This window comes from Scyliorhinus canicula, chromosome 11 (assembly GCF_902713615.1).
Source record: "Scyliorhinus canicula chromosome 11, sScyCan1.1, whole genome shotgun sequence".
Classification (NCBI taxonomy): domain Eukaryota; kingdom Metazoa; phylum Chordata; class Chondrichthyes; order Carcharhiniformes; family Scyliorhinidae; genus Scyliorhinus; species Scyliorhinus canicula.
Window position 1 is genome coordinate 110,085,792 of NC_052156.1, and position 17,239 is coordinate 110,103,030.

The 17,239-nt window shown below is 44.1% G+C and overlaps 1 protein-coding gene across 1 annotated transcript in view; it reads left to right on the forward strand.

The window, feature by feature from the left end:
* LOC119973277 (ATP-binding cassette sub-family C member 9-like) overlaps window positions 1–14,346 on the forward strand; it is a 235,589-nt gene extending 221,243 nt beyond the window's left edge. Inside the window, exons 38-40 of the mRNA XM_038811061.1 lie at window positions 2,076–2,209; window positions 2,981–3,043; window positions 10,437–14,346. Of these exons, the coding sequence (XP_038666989.1) occupies window positions 2,076–2,209; window positions 2,981–3,043; window positions 10,437–10,574 (335 nt within the window). The 3' untranslated portion in view covers window positions 10,575–14,346. The remainder of the gene's footprint in view (window positions 1–2,075; window positions 2,210–2,980; window positions 3,044–10,436) is intronic.
* The last annotated feature ends 2,893 nt before the right edge of the window (window positions 14,347–17,239 follow it).

Sequence of the window (17,239 nt, forward strand, 5' to 3'; positions counted from 1 at the left end):
TCTGTTGCATCATGCCTGATTTTCCATATCATTGAATAGACCCATTGCACCATTCCTTAGTCTACCAATTTTACACTTTTAGATGGCTAGAAAATGAGAAATAAACTGGATCAACAAAGATAATGGGCGTAATTCTCTGTAGCCCGATGCCGAAATCGGGTTCGGCGATCGGGTGGAGAATGGCTTCCAGCGCCTGATTAGGGGCAGGCGCCAGTTTGATGCTGATTCGCAACTCTCCGCCCCCTCCAAATCAGCGTCATCGGGACATGCATTGCGCGCAGTCATAAGACCGTTGGCACATTTTCAGCCAGCCCACCAGTGATGCTCCGCCCTCAATGGGCCGAGTTCCCAACGTGGGGGATTCACGTGGTCCCAGCGGTCGGGAAACTGGCGTTGTGGCTGCGGAAAGTGTCCAATGCCACCACATGCATCCGGGATCCATGCCGCTGGCCGGGGGGACTTCTGCTCGGGCTGGGGGAACTGGTGAGGGGGTGGCTAGGGGTTGGGCCGTGCGGTCGGGGTAGGCGGGTTAGGGTCCCAAAACTATTGGCGCCCATTTTTTCTGGCGCAACCAGTGCAGGCCATCAGCCCTGCACAAGTGCAGCTCGGGACCCGCCAATTCTCCGGCTGCTTTCTGCGCGATCCGCAGGTAGTTCATGCAGCGCTGGTACTAGCCCCTCACCGGTACCGGAATCGGTTTGGGGTTCGCGCCGATTTTCCCATCGTGAACCACCCATGGATTCTCCGTCGGCACCGGCACTTAGCCGCTCGAATGGATAATTCCGCCCAAAATATGTGAGAAAGTGAGATTCTATTTGGCAATAATGAGAAAGGGCAGCGAAAGCAGATTCAATTATAACATTAAAGAGAGAATTGAATCAATAGGACTATGGGGTAAGAGTTGAATGGTGGGATTGATTGACAAAGGCACGATGGACTCAATGGCCCCCATCTGTGCTGTATCATTCATTATTCCCATGACTCTTTATTATTCAATGAGGATAACAATGTATTGTCCCTGATCAGAGAAACAATACAACTTTACGTACTGTATAGACCTGAGCACAGAATCTAGACAGAGACTCCAGTGAAGTACTGAGGGGAGTGTCATGTGAGAGTGCCTTTAAGAATTGGATGTTTAAGAAATGTACCTTTAAGAAATGAAGCTGATGATATTACTGTCACGGTGGGGGGGCGGGGGGGGGGGGGGGGTGGGCGGAAGCTGAGCTCACCTCTCCTTTTTGGGAGTTTTTAGTTTCAGTTTGAAGAAAGCTTGGGTGTGGCTGTGAGCTGCATTGCTGGTGATCTCTGCCATGAAGGACTATCTCTTAATCCTTTGTTGAAATCGGAATTGTATAAAGGTCTCAGTATTGAATATAAATCTAATGTGCTTCTGTTTGAAGGATTTGTTAAGTCTTTTGGATGTGTAAAGGAACAGTTTGCAGGATTGGGTAGTGTTGTATTATTTTCGGGGTTATCTTTGAAGTAAAGGGTGTTAAGAGATCCAATGTTTATTTAAAAGGTTAATTTGAGTTCATGGAATAAACATTGTTTTGTTTTAAAAACCACGTGTCCATAATTGTAATACTACACCTGGGGAACAAGTCGTGTGCTTCAAAAGCAACAATCTATTAAAGTTGGGGGTTGGTTGAACTCCATGATACATTTTGGGGTTCTGAAAACACTTCTCCCATATCAGGATTGCTGCGCTGCCAGAGTTGTATCATCCAGATTATATTTTAAATGAGGTCTACTCTGCCTGTTCAAGTGAACATAGAAGATCCCATGGCCTCCAGCAACGGAACTCTCCCAGCATCCTGGCCAATATTAATCCAATTGTGCATTTATCTCATTCTATGTTTGTCTGATGCATTGGCCCAAATGCCAGTGATCACAATTCAAAAGTAATTCATTTTCGACACCGAGTGGTCACAATTGGTCTGCTGTATAAATACAAGCTATTCCTTACCATGGGAAGCCTTTCAAAACACAGTGAATTGCCGACACTTATCATTTGTGTATTAGCAACCAATGACGGCCAACAAGTTATGGAGTTTGAATATACGTTTTTGCAGATGCCATGGTAACTGAAGGTGGAGAAAACTTCAGCGTTGGACAGAGACAGCTCTTCAGTTTAGCCAGAGCCTTTGTACGGAAGAGCAGCATTTTGATCATGGATGAGGCTACAGCTTCCATTGACATGGCCACAGTAAGTTCGGCTAGACCAGCATTTTACTCTCAGATAGTACAAGACATAGCTTCTGTGTGAAGTCTCAAAAGTCCACAAATTATGGCCGCAATTCTCCTGCCATTGGGGTTCTCTTTTCCCACGGGCAGAGCACCACCGCCCACGGGTTTCCCGGCAGCGTCGGCCGGCTTCAATGGGAAATCCCATTGACAAGTGGCAGGAAGAGGGAATCCCGCTGTCAGCAAACGTGCCAGCAAACGGCACGCCGCCAAGAAACACGGTGACGGAGAATCCCGCCCTTTTATATTTTTTTGTTTTCTATGTATTTAAAAGAGAAGGAAAATGTAGGAGAGCGCAATTGTTTAAAGTACTCCGCTTTCCTTCTATTTGTTTCTCCTTTTAAATGTCTTATTACACATATCGACATCATGTTCCTATGTTCCTATGAATTGGGCCAAACCAATGTAAGAGTTGTCCTACACCAGAGAACCATACCAAGGATTGGATAGCTTGCATTGTGGAAACCAGCCAACAGCAAGATTCACCTGGGGTCCCCTGGCTCCGATCTGTTTTTGCTTTTTGCAAACGGACCTGCACTCCAGAGCAATCCCTGGAATTGCAATCGCTGGAAAAACCCAACAGTGGTGAAGACCCGACTCCAGTCTTCCAAATGCCGTCAGAAAACTCATATTTCTTTGAAAGAAAAACTTCTGTACAACTTTACAGTTGGGCTAAGTTTGGGCAGTTCTCAACTAATTCTTTGTAACTGCTAACTCTGTCCTTCTTTTCCAGGAGAGCATTTTGCAGAAAGTAGTAATGACTGCCTTTGCTAATTGTACCGTGGTGACGATCGCAGTAAGTACAAGTGATGATGTTGAGTATTGGTGTTATTGCAATTTATATTCATCTTCATATTTTTATTTCTCATTAATGAAAGATTGACTGTTGCTGCGTTTTGAATATTTTTGGAAATTTGAAGTTTACAGTTTTGTTCTTTAACATTCTTGGAATCATAGAATCACTACAGTGCAGAAGGAGGCCATTCGGTCCATTGAGTCTACATTGGTTCTCTGAAAGAGAACCCTACCTAGGCCACTTCCCCACCCTATTCATAATCCCACAACCGTTTGAACACTAAGGGTCAATTGATCATGGCCAATCCACTGAACCTGCACATCTTTGGCATGTGGGAGGAAACTGGAGTACCCGGAAGAAACCCACGCAGACACTAGGAGAAATTGCAAACTTCACATAGTCACCCAAGGCCCGGATTGGACCCGGGTCCTTGGCACTGCGAGGCAGTAGTGCTAATCACTGTGCCACCATGCTGCCTTCCATGGACACCTTATTAATCTGTTCCAGAGCCACTACTAACTCCCCCTATGGAGCTGACCTGCCAGCATACGTCCTGCCTTCTCCCCATACTCATAAACAGCCCCCTCGCCCTTCTCAGCTAACGCACCTCTTTCCCCATGGACAATAGGTCAAACCTCTGCTGCAGCTCCTTCCTCTTTGCCAGGAGACCCGGATCCAGGGTCTCCCATCCACCTCCAAAATCTCCTCTATCAATCATCAGCATTCCTCCCTCTCCTCCCTATCCACCTTAGCCTTAAACAAGATAACCTTCTCCCCACACCACCACCTTCAGAGCCTCCCAGACCACCGACCGTGAGATCTCCCCCGTGAAATTAAACACCACATATTCCTCAATCACCTTCCCTATCTTGTCACAGAAACTCCGATCCGCCAGTAACCCCACATCCATTCTCCACCCAAACTTCTGGGCTGACCCCTTCTCCAATACCACATCCATCCAATGTGGAGCGTGATCCAGGAGCACAATTGCCGAACACTCCGATCTGTTAACTCCGGCCAACAGAGCCTTTCCGACCACAAAGAAGTCAATCCTCAAAACCACCTTGTGTACCAGGGAGAAAAACAAATACTCCTGGTCCCTTTAGTGTAAAGATCTCCACGGGTCCACTCCCTCCATTTCAGTTATAAACCCTGCCGACGCCAACTGTCAGCGAGCGTGTCTGGGACCTGCCACCCTCGGTTCCAGCACTATGTTCCAAACGCCCCCTATCATCAGCTCATGGGCATTCAGATCCAAATTGGCACCTAATGTACTCTTCACAAACCCCACATGTCCCAAATGGGGCTATATACGCTTACCAACGCCACCATTCTCCCCTCCAATGCACCCGTCACTATCACGTACCTACCGTCACTATCGTGTACCGGCCATCACTATCACGTGCCTGCCCCCCTGATCAACCACCACCATCTGAAACCTTACCCTCTTGCCCACCAAGGTGGCCAACCTCCGAACCCCGAAAGAAATACCAGGCTCACCTAGCCCTTCCTAAGCCTCATCTCATCCTTCAGCCTCAGAAGGGACTCTTGCAGCATCACCACATCAGCTTTTAAACTCTTCAAGTGTGCAAAAGCTCTCCTTCGCTTCAGCGGGGTCACCTAACCCACTCACGTTCCATATCACCATTCTTACCGGGGGTTTCACACCCCCTCCCGCACCGCATATCCACCATCACCATTACTCCAGATCCTGCCCATCCAGCAAGTCCCACCCCATCCTTTTGTTCCTATTGAACCCCTCCACCCCCTCCCAGTATCCCCCCATCCACTTCCTCTTGCAAACACCTCACCCAGTATCCATCCCCTCCCCCCACCATTCACACCTCCCGGGTCCATCGAAATCTGTTCGACCAGGCTTCAATGTCAGCGGCTCCTTCCGCCACCACACTCCCGTTCACTAACCAACGTAGGTTCTGACCCCTGCGGGGGCCCCCCCTCCCCTCCCCCTCCTCAGTAACCCGGCCACACATGCCCAAAACCCCACCTCCCATAAACCAAGAAACAATACGGAACCACACCCATGAGGAAAAAGGAAAACCAAAACCCAAAACACATGTCAACAACTCCCCAATCAAAGCAAAACCCCAATCAAATAGAAAACCCTCAATAAGAAAAACACCATCCCCATCCCCACCAACCAAATCGAAATCTCAACTCTCAACTCAGTCCCAGTCCTTTAGCCTTAATAAACACCTCCGCCGTCTCCACCATTTCAAAGTAAAAATCCCTCAAATTGTGAGTCACTCTCCAAATCTCACTCCACTGCCGTACAATGCCACCTTCACCAAAGGCCTTCCGAAGGCCGTCAGCTTTCTCGCCACCTCCGCCATCAGGTCTTGGTATATTTACACACCAACGCCTTCCCACTTCACATCTCATCTCCGCTTCGCCCATCTCAGGAATCATCATAGAATTAGAATCATAGAATCATAGAATTTACAGTGCAGAAGGAGGCCATTCGGCCCATCGAGTCTGCATCGACCCTACTTAAATCAATGCACCCACCCTATTCCCATAACCCAGTAACCCCACCTCACCTTTCTTGGACACTAAGGGGCAATTTAGCACAGCCAATCCACCTAACCTGCACATCTTTGGACCCAAAACCTTCTCCGTCACGGGGTAACTGAAAGCAGACTATAAATGCCTTTGATGGCTCACTTGCTTTCGACTTCAGACTGAGCAACCGATGTTCCCTGTCCAAATCGTAGCCAGATGATACTTCCAACTCCACCATCAACTCCGCAAAGTACTTGGTTGGCCTCTGGCCCTCCACCGCCTCAGGCAGACCTACAATTCTCAAATTTTGCCTCCTTGACCTGTTCTCCAGGTCCTCCACCTTAGCTCTGAGCCCTTTGTTGACCTCTTCCATCCTCCGCATCTCCTCATCCATCGAGGTGAAATAGTCACTGTGTTGCAACAACGCCTCCTCCACCCCCTTCAACTTCTCTCCTTGCTCCCGCACCTTGACCAACCAACATCTTTATCACTGCCGCCTTTACTGGGCAATCACCTCCTCCCCCCATTCTTTCAGCATAGCCATCATTCCCTCCGAAACATCTCCATATGATTGGCAAACAGGCTCTCAAACTCCACTGAAATCACCTCAGTCAGAGTTTCCACCATGAGGGGAGCGGTCCCCACACGATGCCGCAGCCCCCGCCCGACGACCCAGGCCCCGCTATCTCTCCTCCTGCAGGACTCATAGCAAAACTCGCTAGCGGACTTTGGCTGGCTCCTTCTTTCCAGCACCTTTCCTCTGGGGGGGCTTCGACATTCCTTGTCTTCCTTATGACTTCCCACACCAACTCATCCACAAACTACCCCTGAAACTGGGCATAAAAATCCAAAAACCAGAGACTCTAGCAAGAGTCACCCAACATGCGACCTCCACCTACATACCAACACCGGACGTCCCTCATTGTCAGTCAATGTCATGGGGCCAACAGAATAGAAGCAGACCTTTAGAGTCCAGAATGAATCAGAAAACTGCACTCTCTCGGTGTGGTAGCCACATCAAGCAGCAAGTGTGACCAGCTCAGTTGACATAGCTGATGGTTTCCTGTGATTTTTCATTACTGATTTTTCATTTGTGTTTATTGCCACTTTAAGTTTCTGCCATGTTTTGGCAATCTTGCTTTTATAGTTCTGTTCGTATGATTATTCGCCTCTCTCCTTCACCATCTCCACCGTTCACTTTTTGTTTTTCTCTGCTGTTTCTCCTTCCAGCATCGGGAGACTTCCATTCTGGATACAGACCTAGTGTTAGACTTTTGCGAGGGCATTTTAGTGGAGTCTGCTGCTTCCTCAAAACTGCTCTCCCAGGAGGAGAGCATCTTTGCCTCTCTGGTGAAGTCCTGCAGATAGAGTCCAGTGCACTCTATTGGCACAGAGTCCAGCTTTTGGGTTGGTAGACTTAATGGATACTGGCATCCGCCATGGCAATTCTGAGCTTCTTTCATTGTTTTCCTGCTGAAACCTTCACACAAACACGCAAGCTTACTGCGTCTCGAGTACCAAAGTTGATGTGCTGCTGTTGCGGAGCTTTTGTACTTTGAGGTCTGAGCAGCTTTTGTAGTTCAAGGTCTTGGTTAATAACCTTTATTTGCAAAACAAAATATGCTTTGACTTTCGTTCGCTAAGCAAAGCCTCACCTGATCATGAAGAAGTGAGCTGTTAACCTCTAAACTTAAAAGAGTCCTCAAATATTATTTCAGATATTCACAGTCATTGAAAGAAAGTATTTCCATTTGTATTTGACTAACCAGGCGTTAATCATAGCCATTATTAACACATCGGATTCCTTCTTTATTAAACATCCATGCTGCAAGGTAAATATAAGTTGGTCAGAGGCACAAACGGTGCAGATTGGAATTTGTTTGACTCCTCAATTAATCCACTCTTAACTTCTTAAGATTGACAGCTCTTCAACTGTTATGTTCCATCTGTGCTTGCTGATTGCAAAATGTGATTTACGTAAGCAAACACTATTTAACTAATTGAACTGCTTTCACATTTATTTGATGCATTCACATGGCAGAGCCCACATTCACAAGTGTTTTGTCCCCTGGGGGGGGGGGGGGGGGGGGGGTAGTATTTTCCTCTGAGCGCTAAGTGTAATAAGAAAATAGACTTCAGTAAATAGAATAGGGCTCTAAGGGGAAATAGACAAAAACATTTTTTTCCTGCACAACTCTGTCAACTTAGAAAGATTGTGAAGATTTGACCAGTGTTTCGTTTTAAATAACCTTTTGCAACCTTCACATGGAGGAAATGGAAATTGAGTTCAGAACTCCCATTTAGAATGAAAGTTTGCTATTTCAGGAAACTTACAGTTATAAAAATAAACCTTTTGCAGAATTCAGGTAGCCCTGAAACTAGCCCTGAACCAGTCCAATCCCTGCTGGCAACTCTAGTTGGTTTCTGTTAGCAGCCCCAACCAGATCCCATTTCATATCTGGCTTTATATGACTTGCCTCTCACTGCCACCCCATGTTCTTGAATGAACCTGCAGCTGGATATCAGCCACGCTGGATATGGACAAGATGGACCTACATGGCTAATGATGGCTATTTTTTTTCCAAAGCTATATAAACAAATTAAATTAAAAACTCCTTTACCAAAGAGCAAATTACAGCTGACTATTAAGGTTCAACAAGGCATCTGAAACAATCTCTATTACTTGGTCTATCAAATTAAATTTGTAACTGCTGTCTTGACCCATTTCAGTTAAGGTCTGCAGATAACACACAGCTTGATGAATGAAGTATTGACCAGTTCATGCAGTTTCATGCCAATCTTGATGCACGAAAATTGTAAAATTCCAACATTACAGGCAAACGTTGGGAAAGGTAGCCTAGTGGTTTTGATAACTGGACTTGTGACTAGGATAATAATCACATCATAGCAAACTGTGAAACTGAATTCCAATAAATCTGGCCATTTGCAGCTTAATTGGAAGTCGAAACTAAACACAAAAACTGCTGGATTGTCATTAAAACAATCCTGCTTCATGAAGATAAGGGGAAAAGGCCCTACCTGAGCCACCCACAGTCCCACGCTATGTGGCTGACTCTTAATACCCTCAGGGTGCACAATAAATGCTGCCTTGCCAAAGTTGGACAAAACTAGTTAACATAATATTGGAAACACTCAGTGTTCCAAGTGGTAAAATATTTTTTCTTTAAGCAAAAGAGGAAAATATAAGTGGATCAAGTCTAAAGGACCAAGTTTGCTAATTGACACCATTTTGGGGTAAGCGTGGCCTGCCGCTAAACATACGTTGAGAAATCACAGAGACGTCAAGTCTGAAAATGGAGGCAGCATCCCTGCGACTATCCGACAAACAGGCTCTGCCTCGGAATACAAACGAAGAAAATAAAGCTTTGTCAATTAGCATTTTGTAATTTCTTCTTACGTTTGTGTATATGGGCCAAGATATTACTGCACTAACCTGGTGTGAAACTAACAAACATAAAGTATAGAATAATTGCACAAAAGGGGGACAATTTTCCCAATGCTGCTCCTGGCTCCCAGCCTCACCCCAAGGGAGTGCTTGTCAGCAAATTGCAGACGCACTTCTCTCAGATTTTCCACTCACGATGCGTAGGGAACATGCCCCGTGGTTTCCCAATGTATGCACCCGCTGAGTAAGGTTCCTCGCCAGAAGAGCACATTGAGAAAGTCGGCCCTTACATTGCCATGAGGTAGATTTTCTGTGTGACTTGGAAGCGTTTCAGGCAAAATAAATTCAGCTCCTCTACTTAAAAGTGGACTTTTTAAAGTGTAACATTTTCTGATAGCATTTACAAATCTGTGATTGTTGTGAACTGTAGATACCTGAGCTGTGTTTTCCCCCTTAACTCACAGTCAAACTGGTTGGACAGCCCAGGCATTTCCCACAATCGTGTTTTAAGTGTTTCTATACATTTAAGCCCAGGTAAGTAGGGTGGAAATACAGAACTGCAATAATATGCTCGAATTGCAAAACAGGCGTGACGGGCTGAACAACCCAATTCTATTCCTAGATGTTCCATTTTCAAAATGAGTAAGGGACTTAAAACTGACCATTACAATGCATATTGTCAATAATTGTCGAGAATACGGGCTAATAATGATGGCAAAACTGTCAGTGTTCACTCTCATGATACCTGTGAAACTGACAGCAACTTTTGAAGTCTGCACATGCACAACTAAATGTGGAAATCTAAAAGTTGCTGTCAGTGGTTCTACGCTTCAGCATAAGGTGCACCGTTGAAGCACCCACATACAGCACTAAAGTAGAAATCACTGAACTGATGAAAACTTGTCCTCGCTGGAAAAATGATTTGAAAAAGTTTCACCTTGTTGATCGAGGTGTAACTGACTGTTTAGCACTTTACTAACTCTATGATTATTGTTGAACAGCCTCACTGGCCCTGAAAAACTAATTTTTTATTTGCGGAATTCTCTAATGCAATTAAAAAAAACTTTTTAACGGAATTTTTTTAACATTTAAGCATCCTCCTTAATCTCTTAAGTATATCCTATTTTTTTATTTTACTCTTAATAATTTTTAAATTAAAAGTGAATAATTCAGTTTATTCTACTTTTGCTGTTTGTAAGAATACTTCAATCTGATTGGCTGCTTGCAGTGCTTCATGACATCACTGTTGCTGGACAACTGTGGGCCCACTTTACCTGATGTCAGATTCAAACTGACATTGGGAAAATGGAAATCCACAGCACAGAGATTGCTGAATGTATAGTGGGCAGCTTTCTTCGAGGTTAGCAGTGAGTGCTGTCACTTTGCGGCTGACTGTCGATTTTCGGCCAGTGTACTGGACTTGGGCTACATCCTAAACTGTTGTACATCTTCTTCGTCTTCCGACAGCATCGTGTGCACACCATACTAACTGCGGACATGGTTATCGTGATGAAACGAGGGAACATTCTCGAATATGATAAACCTGAAAATCTCCTGGCTCACGAGGGTGGCATCTTTGCATCTTTTGTTAAGGCTGATATGTAAATCTTCCTGAGCTCTCCTCCTGCAACCACAGTTTTTTAATGTCAAGTTTAATGTCTTCCTTAAAGCTGAACATGTTTTTATTCACTGTCTGAAAGAATAGCAAAGTCACTGCTGTCTTGCTTTAGCTCAGTCATAACATTTTCCAAAGCATGTCACGCCTCACCTGATGGAGAGCCCTTTTATTCCTGAGCTTGCACAAGCATTAACCTTTAAACAAGTGACCTTTTACAATTTTGATGAGCTACAGGATACAAAGCAATATTGCAGGGAAATGATCACTGTTCATGAAATTGTATTCAAACTTTTTTGAAGTGCATATGTTTTGGAGTATTGATTAGAAAGTATTTCAGCATCATGTCAGAATGACTTTAATATTTCAACAGTGCCAACATAATCGAGGTCAGTGCGTGTTTTAATTTGTACCTCAATACCTATTGTGGATCATATTGTTTCAAAAACTCATTTATTTTGTTTAAAAAAAAGTCACTTGGGAAGGCGAATGCATATTAGGAGGGGAAATTGTCTAGGTTTAGAAATCAAAAATGTCACATTCAATCTGGTAGTAGTACCAGATAGTATTCAGGAGTCATAAATCTCTGTGTTTGTACCTTTGTACCTCCTCCTTCACATAGTGTGTTGCACCAATCTAATAGACGTACAAATTCTGATTGACCAAACTCATTGCAGTTTGAGAGGATTTGCTTCACGGTCTTGGTGTCATTCTCAGTCTTGCCATTGGATTGCCAGCTATGAGGTAATTACATAACATGTTCAAATCCCCATGCATTAACAAACACAGCAAGTTTGGCAGATACAAATTGTGGATCATCATCCATCACTAGGACAGATATACCAAATCTCAAAAACATGGTTGGAATTCTCCAGCTGTTGGGATTCCCTGTTCCCACCGACAGCGCACCCCCAACTGCGGGTTTCCCAGCCGATTGGGGTAGCTTGAATGGGAAATCCCATTGACAAGTGGCAGGAGCAGAGAATCCCACCACTGAGAAACACACGGCTGGGGGACTGGCAAATCCAGCCCCATATCTTTTGGAGATATCTCAAGACATTGTGCATATTAACAGAAGTGAGCTAAAGAGAGTCACTGTAATCGTCACACACAGCAAGCAGGGCAAGGTTACATAACTCATAAAGATCAGCCTCACCTTTTAAAGCTTGGTCACAATCTCATGCTGTAGTAATAGTTGCTTACTTGGGGAACTGTGCTGACAATCGTGAAGGCTCTATGTAGGTTTATATTTACATATTCAGTAGTCAGCAGAGAATAATGCTATTGCTTGATAGCCTTTTAGATCAAAGCAAATGTGGAGTGTACAGCTCATCTTAAATACGACTAGCATCAAACTGACCCACGAGATCGTCATTGCCACAGGAATGATGCTGTCCTGTCTGACCAGGCAAATTCATAGTTTCCTTAAGTTTATCCGTTGATCCTTTTCCATGGTATTTCGCTGCTAAATCATTCATTCATAAATATTTGCCCTTTCTGCAATTGTTACAAAACTTTCCAAAGATTGGGCACAGCTGTCTCTCAGGGAACCCATGTTTCAACCAAATGTTCCAGCCCTCACAGGTCCTTGGGGATTCTTTCACATTGTACTGAAGCTTGCCTTTGTTGCACCATTGGATTGCCATGCCTTTACGCACCGCGCTCAAATTTTTGTCCCCCCCAAATCCCTGATGACTTTGAATTGTACCGCCGACTGCAGCTGCTTGACTAACTTCACCATCTTTAACAGGGTTCGATTCGTTTTTTAATGCAGTTTCTCACACACCCTTGACTCTGCAGTCCCCAACACAAGGTGGCCTTGGAGTATCTTATCAAAATTTATGGTGTTGAACTCACATCATCTGGTGAGCTTTTGCAGTGCTGTACTGGTCATATGTTTTATCAGTTTGTTGCATTCTCCTGTTGAGCAAATGACTCGGAAAAGGTATGTTCCTGTGTGGTTGGCAATACTGAGAGAAATCTCTCAGCAGCAGCTTTATCTCATTCCTGTCTCTACCTACAATCCAGTGGATCCATGTGCCTTGGTCATTGTTGTTCTTTCCTAAATGTGACCACCTGCAGCTGTTTCAACGCCTGGTCAAGTTTTGTTTTCCCTGGCCAATGAAAATCTTTTCCATTTTTCCGCAGCGTGGATTTTGAGAACACGAGGTGGTGATAGAGCACCATCTGACACTGTAGTGTACACACTTTAACTTTCGACCAACTTAAAAACTGTGCCAGCTGCCCAAATGTCCGCCAAAATAGTGAAAATCTCTTTAAATAATCGCCGCCACCATGTGATGATGTCACCTTAAATAGTGAGCTCAGCCGTATGTTAGAAAGATAAATTCGTTCAGGTGATGCGGCTTCAAACATTGCCACAGACACTTAATTTGATCCTCTAATTTCCCCGTACTGCTACCTACACAACCGACATGGATTTCCTCATCGATTTCATTGAAGAAATTGGGTTGCACAGGTAGGGTCCCACAGCGTTGCCTGCCGTCAGGGATATCATCCAATCTGGTTACAATACAAACAAATAGCACCCTCTTCATTTTCTTTTCAGCATATCAAATAAGTTCATTTCCAGTTGTTTCAGAAACTTCCTAAGTCTGCTGCTTTCCTAGACCATACACACACATACGTGTGCACATGGATGTTCAGAGAGGACAAAGAATCACCTGACAGATCACCTGATGACGACTCAGATGGCAAAGCATCCCTTATCACAGGGATGTTCACTGTATACACATTGAGGAGATAGATAGCTTTAGTACAGCTGCAACATCTTACAAAAGCAAAACACAAGTGTATGCAGGGAATATTCAGCAGGGTAGGCAGCATCCGTGTAAAGGAAAACAAAGCTGACATTTCAGACTGAACATTTCATCACAACACTGTTGCGACATCTTATTGCAGCGGCATTGCCATTTTGTTGATTAGCTGTGGCTGCCTGATATTCACCGTAAGTCCCTTCACTTTCAGGCTCCTGACTCACTCCACATCATGCACTTTTTTTTCATGCACTACCATGCCTCAACTGACTAGACTCCTCACTTCACAGTTTTAAACCCTCATTAAGATCCTTGGTCGCTCTTATATTCTCACACTCTCAAATCAATAACAGTCCGTGCTCCTAATAATTGAATTCTTTACTTACCAAGCCCAGGTTCGGATATTATGAACGACAAAGTGAAGGATCAGTTTTGAAGGAACAAGATTGAAAGGTTAGCTAAGATATTCCAAAACAGCATTTCTGGAAAGATTTGCGAATATTTATAAGCTAAACTGTAGAAAATTGTTATGAATTGCTGTTGAAAGTTACAAAATCAATAGCAATGAAGTAATAATAATCGCTTATTGTCGCAAGTAGGTTTCAATTAAGTTACTGTGAAAAGCCCCGAGTTGCCACATTCCGGCACCTGTTCAGGGAGGCCGGTACGGAAATTGAACCCACGCTGCTGGTCTTGTTGTGCATTACAAGCCAGCTGTTTAGCCCACTGTGCTAAACCAGCCCCTGGTTGCATCTTATGCATCTCATGCATATTAAGCTATAATAATAGGTCAGACAGGACAGTAGCATTAAAATAAAGACTTGTAGGTGAGAGGTTTGTGACTGTAAAATAAATAGCAACGGCAAAATATGGGCGGCACAGTGGCTAGCACTACTGCCTCACAGCGCTAGGGACCTGGGCTCAATTCCGAATTTGGGCGACTATCTGTGCGGAGTTTGCACTTTCTCTCCTGGCCTCCGTGACTTTCCTCCGGATTCTCCGGTTTCCTCCCACAGTCCAAAGATGTATAGGTTAGGTGGATTGGCCATGCTAAATTGTCCCTTAGTGTCCAACGGTTAAGTGAGGTCACAAGGATAGGGTGGGGTCATGGGCTTGATGGGGAGGGGAGGGGGAAGAATGTTCCTAGGTAGAGTGCCCTTTCAGAGGGTCAGTGCTGCTCGATGGGCTGAATCGCCTCCTTTTGCACTGTAGGGATTCTTCTACCTGAATGCACATTCCCTTCAATCTATTTAAATTTATTGCATGCAACATTTTTAAATAATAATTTATGTGTTCATTTGTAAGATTCGAATCAACTATGCCAAAAGATTTCACTAATTCAGTCCCTGTACTTTATACTATATGCCTATTCGTTAGAACTGCAACCTTGCTCTGTGGAAATTAGCTGCTGCCTTTGCCAAAACACAAGGATGGCTTTGAGGTGGCTTGAGAGCCGGATCAGGTGTTATATAAATGCAAGTTCTGTCTTGCTTGCATTACAGCCCTTTCTTTCTACACTTTCCTGGCTTCCTAGCACACAATTTCAAAATACTTTTTCAGTGTTTATTAAAGTGAAATATGAACTGGTATAACAAAATTTGAGTTGAATTAAATATTTAACGTATGTATAGTGCATTCCTTTGTGACTAACAATTAATGAATGACATAAGATTATTATTTACTGCAAGACAGTATCACTCTTTGTTAAAATTATTAATTATCATGTTGAGTATCTTTGCAGGGACTCTCAGACCCATGTGATATGCAATCTTAAACCCTGATAAAACTATCACATTAAAGCGGATAAGTTGCCTCTTCTTTCCAATTAGGTTACTTCAAAAGACTGACAGACTTAAAATTTCATGTTTTTATTGTTTTCCATTTGAAAAGTGATAAATATTTCAAGAAGTAAGACCAAATCTTGATAGGAGTTTTTGAAATGCAGACATCTGTATTTGGTGAGAACGATATTGTACAATTTAGCTGAAGTAGCCTTGGCGATTTGTATCACTTTTAACTTGGTTGAAATATCACACCAGGGTGAGCATGTGCTGTGCCAGAAAAACTGGGAATGTTTTCATTAATTTTATATAAGATTGCATGATGTGCACTCAACCAATCCATTGATATGCAATGCCATGATGAAGTAGCATTGACCATTTGAATACGGAGCAACACTAGCCACGTTTGCATTACTGTAAATATGTATCTCAAGATTCTGTATTAGTTTTGAATACAGAACACCAAAATGTATGCCACGGCCACTTTTACATTTTCTATTCAATAAAGTGCAAACTTTGCTTAACTTTGCTGTGTGGTCTGTTCAACAAAAATGATTAATAGCTGGACAAAAGGTCAAGTTATTGTGTGTATAATTATAGAATAAAACATGCAGAAAGCCTGATTCTGGTTGGGTTGGCAAACACACTTGGTCCTCAAGCGCTGCCAGATTGTGTTGAAGAAGAAAATGCCTCTCATGTTAGCAGACTGGGCTGTTAGGCAGAGATAGATAAATTCTTGATGTCGCGAGGAATTAAGGGCTATGGGGAGAATGCTGGTAGGTGGAGTTGAAATGCCCATCAGCCATGATTGAATGGCGGAGTGGACTCGATGGGCCGAATGGCCTTACTTCCACTCCTATGTCTTATGGTCTTATGGTTAGTGCAGTGTGCTAGTGTACTAATGTGTTGGGCCGATGGTGTAGTAAAGATCTGCATTCAATAATCAACTCAATACATTGCTGCCACTTTTTTTTATTTCAAAAAGAAAAGTGATGTTGAGACCAAAATAGCGTGTACTGCCAGCTTCTGCTTTTTGGGCCTCAATGTGAGTGGCCAGAGTTCCCACTAGGAACAAGTGGGAATCTCATTAAAGATGGTAATCGGAGGGGGGGAAAATAAGATAGTGACAAATCTCAATACCATTTATGCCTTCACTGCTGCAACCACTAGTTCCTCTTTCTGCCCACAAACCACAAGAGGCCCATTTGCCCTGGGTCCCCTCGACTGCCCTTGGGTAAAGATGTGGAAAGTGACAGGAGACATTTATCTTGGATTAGATGATGCTTGCAGGGATCCTCAGCTTCCCATGAAAGAAAGATCACAGATTCAGGAGAATGTGGTTGCAGACCTCAGAGGAATAACAGGCTTGGCGCAGAGGCTTTGCTGCTCTATGGAGGCCGCTGCAGAGCTGTATCACCCCCTACAGTGAACCTGCAGCAAGTACCCCAGCTACCAGAGCTTTGCCTCTTTCAATCAAGATCACCTGCTCCCCTTGTGTTCTTTGCCTCTGGCCCCTTCCAAGTTGCCATGGAGAATATCGATCGTGTCAGTCAATCTGAAGTTCATGCTTGCATCAAGGGGTTGATCGATGTTCTGTTTGTTGAAGCAAAAGCACATCACTTTGTTGTGTTCGGTGTTTGTTGTCCAACAAGGAATCTACAGAAATGCCGGTGACTTGTCCAAACCAGGATTTTTATTAATGCTCATGTGGTAAGGTAACGATCAGATACAGAGCAAATTATCATGGAGTTTCTCTGGACTCCCCTGGAACTACCACTAATAATAATCTTTATTAGTGTCACAAGTGCACGACTGTCCTCATGTACTTCTTACAGCCTTCTAAGGATCACCGGATCTGTCCTGACCTATATCTGACGCTACTTGCTGGTGGAAGGTCACACTGCTGCATACATGGCCACCTGCTGGTGGGAGGTCACACTGCTGCATACATGGAATATTATCTACAGGCATAATCACCACACACTTCATCCATGCGCAACCAGAAGCAGTAATGTAGGGCTTTGGGGTTCATGCATGTTACAGGACTAACATCCCCGCACCCCCGCCAAGTTCAAGGATTCATTGACTGCCACTCAT